Consider the following 14655-nt stretch of genomic DNA (forward strand, 5'->3'; position numbering starts at 1 on the left):
ATGCATAAAGGTGATTGATGGAACCTTATACTTACAAGGAACAACTGTATAATGATTTTCAAGCCTTTCTTCTTGTACCTTCGGGTGTACGACCATAAATGGCAATAAGACAGTACATCAGTTCAGCACATAGGAAGATCAGGATGTTTCTACTTCGGCTATAAATAGGTAATCCGATCCACCATAGTTAGTACGCTAGAAACCACTCACTCATCTCGACTAAAACCGTTCACAATAAGATTCTCTCGATCTTCACTAACTTTACCATCGGACCGTTGTCCCGAGATCTTCTCCCAGACAATTAGCTTACGAACTTTTGACTGTTTCATGTTTCCAGGTTGTTCATTTATAGAATGAGCCATTTAACTCAGTAATACGGAGACTGAACCTAAAGGCACACAAGATATGATTACTTTTAGTTGTAACATAAAAGTGCACTCCTTAAGATACGATTTTGACTTTTAAAAAACGAATATGTAGGAAACAGCATAACTATTACACTATAGATGCATGAAAACAAATATGTCAAAAATAAGAAATTAACTTCTAGAAAAAGTAATTTTTAGATACGGAGAAATCTTAAAATACATGCATAAAAACGAAAATAAAAATCTTAGTAAAAAAATTAATTTTCTAAAGAATACTACTTTTTTTTTTTAAAAAATGATTTGATAAAAAACAAAGATATAAAAGAAATTGAAATTTTTTTTTTAGTTTGTGAAATATAGAAAATGAATTAAAAAAATATAATTTATTAAAACAAAGAAATCTTAAAAAGCACACATAATACACAAATAAAAAAATATTTGTAAAAAAACTAAATGATTTCATATAAAAGAAAGTCGTGACAAAATAAGTTTCTATAAAAAATCTATGTTTTAAAAAAATATATAAAAAGAAAGTTGTAAAAAAATAAGTTTAGACTAGTAAGGAACCAATTTCATAATAAAAGATAAAAATCAAAGCTAAAAAGATAAAAGTCAAAAATTAAGGGTCATGTGCGTTAAAATGAGTGGAAATGTTAGTATTGTAATTTTGGGAAAGTGTTAATTTTGGAAAGGATTTAAAAAGAACCGTTGGAAGTGGGAAGTCAAAAGGTTGGATCGATGTATTCATATTGGCGCTTTATATAGCCCTTCTTCACTCTTCCCGCTGCCCTCCAAACAGCTTTCAAGAAGAAGAATAATACAGGGTTTTATTTTCAAGCACCACCTTCTCTTTTTCTTCTGTCGACACCATTGTTTCATCTTTCTTTCATTCTCCGGCGTTCAACAATCCTCTGCGTTTCCCTCTTCCTCTCTTGTGTGTGTATTATTGCTTTTGTTTTTGCAATTATTGATTACGTTGTTGTTTCTGTTAGGTATTTTCAATCAGGCCAAGATTCTTCAGCCCTCTCTTCATCTCTGGATTCATCGGGCTACTGGGTTGTTCCTTTATGCTTTACAGTTGTATGAAGTAGGTTCCGATATCAGTTTGGTTCATCGTCATCATCGATCAAGAAAAAGAGTACATATCTTTCTCATCTGATTTCTATTTTTTTTTTTCCTTTCTAAGAATTGCGTCATCGTCACTAAAAGGTAAATTAATGACATGATTTTACTTAATTGCAGCCTTAATTAACGCTACAACCTCCTGGGTTTCTTTTTGTAATCGAAAGCATCCATTAAACAAAGATGATTGGTCCAGCAAGTGGCGATGTCGGTAAAATTTTAATATTTTTGAAACCCCAAAAAGTATTGTTTAGTTTTAGATCTTTCTACCATGCACTTTAGGTGTTTGATGAAATGTCTTAATTAAGTTAAAAAGTTGTTTTGCTTTTTTTTGAGGGTGAAAATGTTATTAGGTTGAATTGTGAAGACAAAAGTAAAATCACAAGCCAAATTAAAATATTAAACAACTTATTGAGCCATTAAAGATTCAGTTAGGGAAAGATAATTTATTATTTGTATTTTTAATTCAATAAGAAATAGAAGTGTATCTTGAATATTAATCAAATGAGGATATTTCCAAGAGGTGTTGTGATTTCTTTGTGGGCCTGTTTATGTCATTATTTCTGAGATTCCAAGAATAAAGAACACAAAGTCTTTGTTAGGTTAAAATGTTTTTGTATATGTGTAATATTCTCTGTTTCTAAATCTCATTGTGTGATGTGTAGATGATACAAAAAAAAAGCCAGTTTTGTATTTAGCATGAATCAAAAAGGTTCGATCATGGCATTCGTGTACTTTTTTTTTTTTTTACCAGGAGTTGTATTTATCAAAAGGTTTACCCTTGTAGTTTTAGATGTTTCTAAGAAATGTTTTTTTTTTTTTTGTTTTTTTTTTATCTTGAAGCAGGTGACAAATGAGTGGTTGAAACAGGTTATTACCGATTCATATAGCCATCTGTATGTTTTTCAGCTAATTATACCTAGTGAAAGTTGCACATAGTTCTAAAAGTTTAAATTTTATCATTTTAAAATTATTTATTTATTTGCCCTTGCAGCTTCTTCACAAGCCATATTTTGTGTACCACAGACAATACATATTGTAAGTTTCCCCAGTTGATATTTTTAAATGGTTAAAATTGTGATTAGTTGCTAATGACTTTGACATTTCAGTTGCTGAGCTTTTTGTCATGATGGTTAATCATTTTCTTATCAGTTGCACTGATAAGAAGATTCTTTATTTTAAAGTCATGCTACAAAAGATTACAAAAGATTATATGAGCCTATGACCATGTTTGTGTATTTCCAGAAATACCCCTCTGTTCCTAAAACTTGTGCTTATTTATCATCTTTAGAAGGAAATGCCACAAGGTGTGGTCTTTGGTGGGTTGAAATGCTAAAAACAAGTGGTCAACATAAAGAAGGTGCTTGTGTTCACTTTCTTATCTCTGATGAGGTAATCTTCAATTCTTTCTGGTGATCTGTACAAGAAAGTATGGATATCTTAGTACTTTAATATATAATTTTGTTTTACCATTAGTAACAATTTTCATTATCGAATATTAGTGGTTCTGTAACAATAGTTCATTGCAAGCATTATCCTCCAAGTTGTAGTAGCATTGTATTTTCAAAGTCTAACCTTTTTGAACACCTTTCTGCCATCAGATTACTGATATAATTTTCCATATGAATTGGTGCTTTATAGGGAGCTAACAACCATCACCCTTTTCATCAACCAAAACCTGATGATGTTGCCAAGGGTTCCTATTTGTTATTCATTTTTATTCTTGAAGTTATGTTATTATATCCATCGGATCAGATGTGTAATTAAATGCCAATTAGTTCGCTCATTAATTTGTTCTGATACTGCCCATGTTTATGATTTTTGTGAGATGAGTAGAGAATGAAATTTAGCAAGTTGCCCAATTGAGACCAGAATAGTCCAATTTAACAAATTTGAGGACATTGAAAGTGCTTTTTGTAATGAAATAAATAGATGCTGGGATGGGGCCCATATATGAAAGGTCTAACTTTTGGCTAATTTTATGTTATACAGTGGTTTTTCAAGCTTTTTGGATTATGAAGGCTGAGTCATGGATCCAGATGCTTTAAAACAGAGAATATCCTATAGGGGCAAAAAGAGGTTTTTATATTTTGGTGAAATTTACACTTCCACCCTTTTGGCTAATTTTAAGTAGATCTGTTCATGACATGTAATTCCAGGTTTATGCATTCTTAGTGGGATCTTATTCATACCATTCAACAGTATGTTGTCTCAGTTAAAACATCAGAGTACATGACCATCAAAAACCAATAGCAGGTAAATGACTGTTTTGCCCTTCAAGTTCTATCACCCAAATATTATATTTATTGCACTTTCATGTTGCAGAGTATAAAAGGCTTACAAAAATTAGAGGAAGGAAGGGTTTGATTGAGAAAGATGTGGTATGAAAATAACCATCCATTTCAAATTATTTAAAATGTGTTTTTTTTTTATTTAAGTATTTTATTTTTGTTTTAAGGTAAAGAACTGACAGCTCACTGTTGACTTACTCATTCTACAGCTTTGATCTCGGTTATAGTCAGGTAACATGCCACTATTATTATTTATAGAGTAAATTACAATTTCGTCCTTATGATATTTCATTTGTTGCACAAGGGGTCAATAAAGTGTAGTATTGTTGAAAGTTTTCTCCCTGGTGGTACTGTTGGTGTTGCAAAATGTTCGTGAAGTCCAAGTGAAATATTACTATTTTGTCCCTCTCTTTTTATCCTTCATCCTGTAGACCTAAAATTCCTCAACTTTAAAAATTAAGCTAAAACTAAAACAAAATTAAGATCCAAGGTACCAACAACTTAAAAAAAAACCATGAATAATAAACTAAAAAGATTGTTAGGTTAGAATTATTTTTATTTTATACTTTTGGATGTTGATTTTTCTTTAATTTTTGGTTGTTGATTGAATTTGGTTTGATTTTTATGATTTAAGATGAAGGAGATTGAGAAGATGAAGATAAGGGCAAAAAGAGTCATTTTACTTTAACGCCGTCAGTACCAGGGATGAACCTTGCAAACAATATTAAATTTGATTGTTAATTTATTTATGTTTTTTTTATTATTATAAAAATAATGTTTTGCTAATAATTGAAATAAACAATTTTTTTTTTCTCACAGAGCATGAGTGATCTCTCTCCATTGTTATTCATCATGAAAAATGATACTTAAGCTTTCTGGTGTTTTGTTTCTTTATTATATTTTTTTTATTCAGACCGGCTTCAAAATGGGGTCATCAGGTTTATCTTCTCCACCGCCTACCCTCCTCTCCTTTCTTCTTGGCTCTGCTGCTTCACCTCCGCTTAGACCAATGGTAGATAATTGGGAAAACAGATGTAGAAGTATTCAAAGGTAATATTTGTTGCGAGTTAATAGAATATTTTTGAACCATGTCTTTTTTTTTTTCCCTAATACTACGCACAGGATATAATTGGGAAAACAGATGTAGAAGTATTCAAAGGTGGCGCTGTAAAGGAATCTCAAGACTTCAAAAGAGAAGTTCTTCAACTTATAAATGCCATTCTTCACCTTTCCAAAGTCGGGTCAGGTTATTTTTCATCCCTTTATAATTGCTATTTTTTTAATAGACTAATGTTCAAACCCCATTTTTATACTGTGTAGCATTTAAAAGTTAAGATTATTTTCACGAGTTATGAAGCTGGAGGCTACAAAATTTAGGCCTAGAGAAGTAATCAAGCATGTTCTTCAAACTGCAGCTGCATCATTGAAAAAGATGTTGATTTTGGAAGGACACGTAGCATATGATGTCCCATTGGAGGTTTAGTCTATAATATTGGTACAATTTCCTACAAAAAAGAGAAACATTTATATTAACATTTGTTAAACAATTTAAGATTATTGGTGATGTCCTACGGATTTGATAGATTAATTCTCACCAACTTTATCAGGTATTTCTAACACAGGTCAAAATGCACCATACACACCATGTTCTGAACACATTAATTTTGTGCAGCAATGCTATCGAATACCCAAATGGCCAGGCTCTCAAACCTTCCACATGCTTCGGTTTTCCAAATTTAGAATTTGAAAATGTATATACATGTTTGGTGATGATACATTCTTTAACCAGATACCTTCTTTTTTTTTTGTCTCTTTATTTCAGTTTAAAATCACATGGAGATTATTGAAGCGATGTGTACATCAGACAATGCGGGTTCAGCCCTAACCTTCAAAAGTAGTAAAGTATGTTTACTTTCCGTGGAACAAGAAGGATCAGAAGTGAAAAATGTTCCAGCTGCAGAGAGTAAAGGTATTTGGTTGGATTTGCAGGTTTCCAATTTGATACAGAAGATGGAGATAGAGTTAATCCTGGTTTTCTTGATGCCATAATTGGAATTCAAGGAGATGAAACAAAATCTTTCTCACTTACATTTCCAGATTCATGGAAACAACAAGATCTACGTGGCCTTCCTTGTCATTTTACAGTAAGCCCCCTCCTCTTACAAATTCTGTTAATAATCTACACAAATATTAATTTTCTTGCAAATGTTTCAGTAAGGTTGAATGTAAATTGAGAATTACCAGAGATGAATAACTCCATTGCTGATAAGCTTCTTACTGGATGCACCGGTTATAAACTTTGTCTATTAATCATGTTTTGACTTTCTACACAGTTTTATTTGTGCTTTTGACTAAATGTTGTTTACTTATGTTTTTTTGGTTAGGAAGTCATTGTTGGAGAGGTTTGTGGAACTTGAGCAAACAGCTAAAGATCAATCAACAGATAATGCAATCAATATCTGATCGGCTTCGAATTAAGGTATTTAGACAGGGGTTAAATTCGATGGATTTAGTGGATGTTCTGTGAAATTATGCAATTAAGAATCGCTTTAGAGTTTAGATACCGCTTGTGCAACAAATGAAACATCTAGATGAAAATTGTACCTTTTGACAAACCACAGGGACTAAAGTTGTAATTTAGGTTTTTCCTTTTTTTTTTCTTTTTTGTTTCATCAAAATAATTTATTGAAACTTGTGTCCAGATGATTCAAGTTGAAATCCCACAATCTTTGTTTGAAGATCAAGGAAGACAACATAATCATTTTTTTACCTTAAAGAGGTGGTGGATATTCAACTCCATAACCACAAGCAAGTTAAGGTCTATACCACTATTGAAATATGTATTTTTTTTGACATTAATTATAATATTATCATTCTAATTTTTAGTGACGGATTCAATGAATGGGATTTGACAGTTCATTTTCAGGAGAAAGTGCCCGACATTGAAGTAATATGCTTCAAGTAAAAAAAAGCATATTGTTATTTCTTGCATTTAATCCAACATAAACCTGATTACTAATCTGCCCTGGATCAAAAGTTCTCAGATAATGATGCATTTTTTGCATGGACAAGCGACCAATATGGCAAACACTTTTCATCATTATCATGTCTTGTTTCGACTCTTCCAATCTGCTTATACTCTACTCATGTGTGAGGCAACTACTGCTTATATTTTGTCTTCTTTTGGGTAAGCATATCATTCCTGATAGCTAATGTTGCTTAGTTTCTGTCATTCTGTGTGACAAGATTTACATGCTACCTGCTATTTGATTTTTTTTTATTTTATCAAATAATAGATTCAAAAGTAAAAGCCTAAAAAGTGAAGGATGTGGTGTTATAAAAGTTAAGTAATTAGGCGGGTCTCAATTATTGAAATTAGTTGCGCTTATTAATTTATTATTATTATTATTATTTCGACTTTTAGGTGTATGTGGTGATTTACAAGACTGGGGATATGTTATAATTGATATGAGGTGAGTTCAACTGAGATAAGCGGATCCTAAGACTTGATGTCAGCGGAAGTAGTTTATGTTTCTTTCTCTGAATCATTTACGCTTTAAAAAAAATTATAAGAAAAGTCACATTTTTAAAGTTAAATATTTTTGGGAATGACAGTTGTTATTATAACAGAGGATGTAGTCCAGCTCAGAAAATCCATTGGTACACCAAGGATGGTTCTTCAGTTTAGTACTAAATTTTTTTATTTCTATAATTCATTTTTATAAAATATTCATTAATATATTTTTTTTTTCAAATAGGTTTCGGAAGTGATTCAGCAAACCCTCATCTGTCTCACAATCATGAGCAAAATCAAGTTGTATATACTAAAACTCACGATAATGACACGGTGATCTTGATTTTCTTATCATCAAATACCAAAAATAGCATTGTACATTCCTATAATTATATATTAGAAATGATTTTTAACTTTTTTTTGTTATAGATACGAGGTTGGTGGGATGTCTTGCAGCTTATATAATTATTTCCGGACAATAATTTATTTATGTATTTCAGTTACTTAATTATTCATCAAAGAAAGAACAAAAAAAAATTGAAGCAGCGCCATCTAGTTGGAATCATTAGGTCCAAATTTCAACTGTGATAAAAAAGGCATGCACTCTCAACTCTTTGTGCTATCAAATGTCCTACCTCTATCTCAATATATAACAAGGGTATTTTGGTCATTTAGTAAAGAGGGAGGAATGAAACTGGCATTCCTTCCACCTGCCCTTATAAATGGTTGAAGTTCATCAAATATGAAATACCAAGGAATTTTCAACCAAAGGCACCATTCATTGGAATCTGGAATTCCAATTCCAGTTCCTAGCTGTTATTATCAAACATGGAATTTTAAGAAATCCAACAGAAGTGTATTCCATCCAAATTATCAACCAAACACATCAAGAAATGGAATCTCGAATTCCAACTCTGCCAGAATCCGTGATTCCATTTCACAACAGCCCATTACACAACTACTTCAAACAAAACAACTGCTTTCTGTTTCTGTTGGATTCTGATCCAACTCGAAAGGCAAGTAAATTTACTCTTCTACCCTCACTAACTAAAATACTAATTAAAAATCATCATGTGGTTTCAGGGTATTTGAATACGATAAAACATTAAGGTTATGGGAGGTGTTACAGACAAGGTAATATTACCAAACTGTACTTTGCTGATTACTTAATATACATGTAAAATGTCTAATAAGGGAACAATAAAAAATCATTTCCATATTGGCCTCATAAGTTTGTATGTTGCAACTGAATACTATGTAGATGCAAAGGTATATAACCTTCTATCAAAAACACTGTAATTTTATTACAACATTATACTTTCATAATCAAATCTATTAAGACACTGTACTGTAATTTTATTAATATCAAAATCTAACATATCTAGACAATATAATTTTATTCTTTTCTCCTTCTTATGCACTATACATGGAGAATAAGCCTATTAAGATATTTTCTATTATTTTGTTCTTGATAAAAAGACAGTGCAATCTTAAAGTTTATAACATGTCTGATTTTGGTTGCTGTTTGTAGCATTATACTTTCAATTTTCTTTCTAGTTACTTTGTTTTTTTCAAATTAAGACAATATATACTTTGAGCTTATATCAGATTGTGTATTGTCCCTGATATAAGGCAAATAACCCTTTTTGTTCTTTTTCAATAAGTGCTACCTGGATAATGATGTCTTAGATTTTCCGGATTTTTGTCTATATCTATGGTTGATTTGATAAAAGTTGCTTTCATTTAGCAAAGAATTCAATATTTCTCTTACTCTTTTGAACTTTATGGATACAAAAATGGAGATTAAAAGTAATAACAGATGGTAGTCTGTGTTACTTGATCATCAGTTCATGTTGCTTTATTTAGAAGCACAGTTTTAAGGCTCATCAAAGCCACATCTTATATTTAGACACTAGTAAGCGAAGCTCTTCTACGAATGGTTGAAGTCCATCAAATATGAAATTCAAAGGAATTCCATTAAAATTTTCAACCAAATGCACCGTTGAATGGAATCTCGAATTCCAATTCTTAGATGCGATTATCAAACATTGAATTTCACAAAATTCAATAGAATTGAATTCCATCCAAATGCTGGAATCCGTGATTCCATTTCTTAGATGCAGTTTCTAACATGTCTACTAATTTTTCGATATGGAACTACTAAACTAAACAGCCCATTACACAACTACTTCAAACAAAATGATTGCTTGATTTACTTTCTCTTTCTTGGCTGGATTTCAATCCCATTCAAAAGGCAAGTAAATTTACTCTTGTACCCTCACCACCTACAATACTAGTTAAAAACTATCACATGGTTTCAGGGTATTCAAATTGAATAAAACATTAAGGTTATGGGAGGTGTTGTTATAGACAATATAAGTATTTCATTATGGATAAAGAACAAAGTATATTTATTGCTTTTGCTTTTGCTTTTATCAGTAAAGAAATTAAGTATTTTGGTATTATGGATAAACAATATAAGTATGCTGCCTGCTATTATGGGTGAAGAAAAAAAAGAGTAAAGTACGTTGCTTTTCTGTTATAAAGTTAATAGAAAAATAAATTATTTAATGCTATTTCTGGTTATGTAGTGGTCAAGCTTTTTGGATTAGGAAGGCCGAGTCAAGGATCCTGATGCTTTTTAAAAAAACAGAATATTCTATGGGAACACTTGCGAAAAGAGTTTTTTATATTTTGGCCAAATTTACGCATTTACCCTTTTGGCTAATTTTAGCTAAATCTGTTGGAGACATGTAAATCGAGGTTTGGGCATTTTGGTGGGATCTTATTCATACCATTCAACATACACAGCCAGGCAGTATATTATTGTCTTAAGTTAAAACATCCAAGTACATGAGTATTAAAAACTAATGGAAGGTAAATGACTATTTTGCCCTCCAACTTCTATCACCCACAATCGTATTAATTGCAATTTCATGGTGCAGTGTATTTACAAAAATGAGAGAAATGAAGGGTTTTACCTAGAAAAATGTGGTATGAAAATAACCATACATTTAAAATCACTTAAATTTAGTATTTTATTTTTGTTTTTAAGGTAATGATATATTGTTGACTTACTTGTTCTACAACTTTGGTCTTGGTTACTGCGAGATAACATTCCACTATCTTTTTTTTTTTTTTTTTTTTTGAATCCTAACCTCTAAAATTTTGATTTTATGTACAGAGGTTCACATCTCATACACCCTCAATCCTGTAAACAAGCACTGCCTTCTTCGAATATTCAATCATCAAGTAAGAGCTTTTTATGTTTGGTTCTCTAGAGAAACGAGCAGATGGTCCCCAACTAATGAATGGAATTAAGTTTCTATTTCTTGCATTTAGTTTGGGTTGATTGCAAGAAGTAGAAACTTACTCTCATTAATTATTTATTATTCTCTATTTTAGGGACACGAAAGAAGAAGGAAGAAAACATGCTTCAACTGGTTTGAGTCATCAGCTGAGTTTGTCAACGGGTTCTTCTATGTTACTTACTATAGTTCCAAAGACAAAATGACTTTAAGGAGAAGGCTAAGGGGTTGTGTCACCCATCCACGAAGCAATAGAAAGGGTAAGCATCCGTAGCTATTTGTATTGTAACTTGTCATGAAGATGATAAAAAAAACTGCCATTTTTATTCTTTTATAGGTAAGGCGAGCACACATAAGTGAGAATCTTTGTATTGTAACTTTTCATGAATATAGCCAAGGTAAGATCATTGTTTTTTATCAGTTATCCTTCTTAAATAATATCTACTAAGAATCTTTGAATATGATATTTGTGGCGAAGGAACACAACATACATGTTGGATTTGGTTGTCGGTTACATCAAAAAGCATTAAAAATGACAGTGAAGAAACTTAAAAGCACACATGTATAGCCCATTCACAGAAAAAAGGTTATTTTAATGATTACTACATAACAACATACTTTTGATATATGAAAGTTAATGACAACTTACTTTTTTCTTTCTTTTTCTATTTAGGAAGGATATAATTGGTAATTTGATCAATCGTGTAATATTTTTGACAAGGGTTGTCCGTGTAGTATTTTTATAAGGGACCATTTCTTTAATGACCACTTGTTTTCAATCATACATGCTACATCACATTATCGATAAACAAATCCTACTTACTTATTACATTTAACAGCAACCTACTTTCAAAATAGGTTGTTATTATGAGTAAAAGTTAATTAAGGCTTCCCACATTTGCAGCTTAAAATAGCAACCTACTCTCAACATTAATAAGCAGTTTTTTTTTATTTTAGTGCATGATTTGGAGTTTCTGTTTAAATCGTGACAGAGTTTGCAAACCTGCAATTGCAATTCTAAAGTTATTTTGAACAAACAGGTATTTTAAATTACTCTTTAAGTGCTCAAAAAATTGTTTTTTATTTTTTATTTTTTTTGTTGTTCGTTTCAAAGAGTAAGTGGAGGTATTATCCATGGCTACCTGTGGATACCATAAGGTTGTGACAAAAATCAAGACTATTATTAACATGGTCACCGCCTTTAGTCTGAGGTTTGTTTTTCTATTTTTCATTTTGATTTCTATTTAATTCGTTAATTTTTATCGAACTTGACTAAACCATTGTTTGTGATGTGAAAATGTCATTAAGGGACAAGGAAAAGTTTAAAAGACACATTTTTAAAGTGATATGCCCACCAATTGTTTGGTAAAATGCCTCACTTACAGATGTTTCTTCTCATCTTCAAGTAACTAATGCCACAAAAGTAATTTTTAACTTACTTGTTTTGATCTTTATATTTTAGTTTATTTTCATAATTTTATTGAATGATGTAGGAACAAAGCTGAAAGAAGTTGTTAAGTCTGCACTAACAAAATATTTCTACCGAATAACTCAACTGTCATATGAAGAACATCTCGATCAAGAAAATAGATATTCTTTGTTGCTATGAATTAGGTTACTAATAATCTCTGGCATTGATAAAAAGCTCACAGACAAAATAATTGTGTGGCATCATTCATCTCTAATATAATAATAATTAATGTATTAAATGTTATAAATGGTCAAAGCATCGTTTGAATTACGTGCACAGAATAACACCATGCTTATGTTTTTTGTGTATAGCATTCTAATTTCATTTTTTCCAGTTAGATTATGGTGCTTTCAGTTCTTTTCATGTAAATTTGACTACTTTTCCCCTTAGGGCACTAAAATAATGATATAAAAGTTAAATTACCAATAAAATTTTACGAAATGACTGTACTTTTGGACCAAAATAGCAAAATAGGAAATGGATATCGACTGATATTCCAACTTTGTTTAGGTCATGTCTCCTTCATTGTTATATATGACTATTCTAGAATTTGATTTTCCAGAATTTTTTTCTAGTCTTGAATTAAAATTTGAATATTTTAATTAACTTTACAATTTTGTAACAACATGTTTACTTTTTCAGAAATGCACTTCATTTTTTACCTGAAAGGCTCCAACAATTTGAGATAATAACAATGAACTTTCATTTCCTCCAATATGTACATTGGTATTTCAGATCCGGTCATGTAGTTCATGCCACGTTTGGTTCGTTTCAAGTGTAGATATAAAGTCATGTGCTGGTCCTGATAGGTCCAAAATATTAATCTACTTTTACTTCAAATTATACAACGATATTGAAAGGTACATTATGTTTCCAAAATTGCTGATATATTTCTATTTGGAAATGATATGCTTAAACACCAAAGTACAATGCTAACTATTTAAAGGATAGATTACTAACATGAATCTATTGATCATTTCAAGTAATTTTCTTTATTTTATATCATAATGCCTAAACATGAATTAAATATTTGACATGCGTAGCAATAAGGTGGCCCATGTGAATCAAATTTGTCAAAGTCTAATCAGGTAAACCAACATGGAGTTGGTCAAAGGCATTACTCCAACAAGTAAACTCAGGAATCTCTGTGTTCGTACTCATAAGCTCTGGCATCTATGTTTGTCAATTGCTTTTGTACTTTTAAGTTATTCATAATTTGTACATGTATTGCAAATAAACTGATATATTTTTGCGTTGGCATCTATGTTTGTCAGTTACTTTTGTCACTTTAAGTTATTCATACTATGCTCATTTTGAAACATTTTTTTCAGATCTCAAACTAATCCCATAAATGGAAATATATTGCTATATGTATTCTTTTATATGCTCCCCCGTGTTTAACGCGGGTCATAATCTAGTTATTATTTATAGAGTAAATTACGAATTTGTCCTTGTGATATTTCAAAAGTTATGGCTTTCATCTAGATATTTTTTTAGTATAGTTTTGTTGCAAAATGTCAGTGAAATATGACTATTTTGTCCCCGTCTTTTTATCCTTCATCATCCTATGTACCTAAAATTCCTCAATCTCCGTCTTAAACTCCAAAAATTAAACTAAATAAAAAAAATATGATTTAAGACAAAGGAGATTGAGAAGATGAAGATAAGGGCAAAAAAGTCATTTTATTTGAAACTTTTTGTTAAACAACTTTTTAACATTGTTATTGCCACGGACGAACCTTGCAACAAGACTAAATTTGATTGTTAATTTATTTGTGTTTTTTTATTATACATAATATATTTTTTTAACATTTGTAATAAACAATTTTTTTATGGAAAGATTAGGTCCACGTTTTATGTAAACAAATTTTTTTTATTTCTGATCTCTCTGCTATATCATTATGATTGAAAAATGAATCACAAGCTAATTATCAGCCTAAATTATAGATTTCTAGTTTCTAGCCTATAAATCAGCTTACTAGAGTTATATACAATTATTGACAATAAAAACATGTATTTTGTTGATTAACCTGAAGCATGAAATCTACAGTGGCATTATTAAAAATTGAACTCATGGTTTCGAATTCAATAAAACATTAAGGTTATGGGAGGTGTTAGGGACACACTATCCCAAACTATACTTTGTTGACTACTGAATATAAATGCAAAATAAAATCTCTAACGGGGTAATAGTAAAAAAATCCTTTCCATATTGCCTCATAGGTCTAACTGAATGCTATTTAGATGCTAAGTCATTGTACTTGCAAAAACTAAACATGTTTGATTTTGGTTATCAATTATAGCATTATAACTGCAAATAATTTAACCAATTGAAACATTACACTCCAATTTGTTACATTCTATTTTCAAAACTTAACATATTAAGATGTTGTAGTTTTCATGCATTCTACATTTAAAATCTAAAATTGTTTAATCATGGTCACCAATTCCAATTGTAACATTATACATTCAGTCTTTTTCCTATTAAGAGATTATATTTTTGAAATCTATTCGGTTGTAGTATTTACATATTAAATTACATTATAGTTTCACTGTCTAGCCTTACTAAGAATTTGTCGTT

At 30.7% G+C, this 14655-nt stretch overlaps 1 protein-coding gene across 38 annotated transcripts; it reads left to right on the forward strand.

The window, feature by feature from the left end:
* Nucleotides 1–1069: 1069 nt before the first annotated feature.
* Nucleotides 1070–13395, forward strand: LOC145047777 (uncharacterized). Of its 38 annotated transcripts, none has more exons than XR_013682418.1 (35): nucleotides 1077–1506; nucleotides 1611–1701; nucleotides 2156–2202; nucleotides 2337–2386; nucleotides 2485–2528; nucleotides 2782–2882; nucleotides 3483–3569; nucleotides 3650–3746; nucleotides 3816–3871; nucleotides 3949–4012; nucleotides 4695–4831; nucleotides 4904–5027; nucleotides 5102–5925; nucleotides 5996–6070; nucleotides 6166–6260; nucleotides 6484–6599; nucleotides 6697–6728; nucleotides 6819–6968; nucleotides 7206–7254; nucleotides 7397–7463; nucleotides 7540–7628; nucleotides 7796–7891; nucleotides 7971–8311; nucleotides 8379–8429; nucleotides 9887–10172; nucleotides 10241–10289; nucleotides 10480–10547; nucleotides 10701–10863; nucleotides 10941–11001; nucleotides 11082–11189; nucleotides 11596–11643; nucleotides 11718–11814; nucleotides 11912–12026; nucleotides 12810–12934; nucleotides 13118–13395. XR_013682418.1 is itself a non-coding variant. In XM_078996119.1 (20 exons), exons 15-20 carry the CDS (start codon nucleotides 6028–6030, stop codon nucleotides 7130–7132), a joined length of 528 nt encoding a protein of 175 aa, XP_078852245.1. In that variant the 5' UTR covers nucleotides 1072–1506; nucleotides 1611–1701; nucleotides 2156–2202; nucleotides 2337–2386; nucleotides 2485–2528; nucleotides 2782–2882; nucleotides 3483–3569; nucleotides 3650–3746; nucleotides 3816–3871; nucleotides 3949–4012; nucleotides 4695–4831; nucleotides 4904–5027; nucleotides 5102–5683; nucleotides 5771–5925; nucleotides 5996–6027; the 3' UTR covers nucleotides 7133–7190. The 38 variants fall into 38 exon arrangements, 17 of the variants coding, with proteins under 17 accessions (XP_078852255.1, XP_078852256.1, XP_078852242.1 ...); XR_013682409.1 differs by having other exon boundaries at nucleotides 6484–6593; nucleotides 6668–6742; nucleotides 7412–7463; nucleotides 7725–7891; XR_013682419.1 differs by having other exon boundaries at nucleotides 6484–6593.
* Nucleotides 13396–14655: the final 1260 nt, after the last annotated feature.

The sequence above is a fragment of the Lactuca saligna genome, chromosome 5 (assembly GCF_052625555.1).
Source record: "Lactuca saligna cultivar CGN05327 chromosome 5, ASM5262555v1, whole genome shotgun sequence".
Classification (NCBI taxonomy): Eukaryota; Viridiplantae; Streptophyta; class Magnoliopsida; order Asterales; family Asteraceae; genus Lactuca; species Lactuca saligna.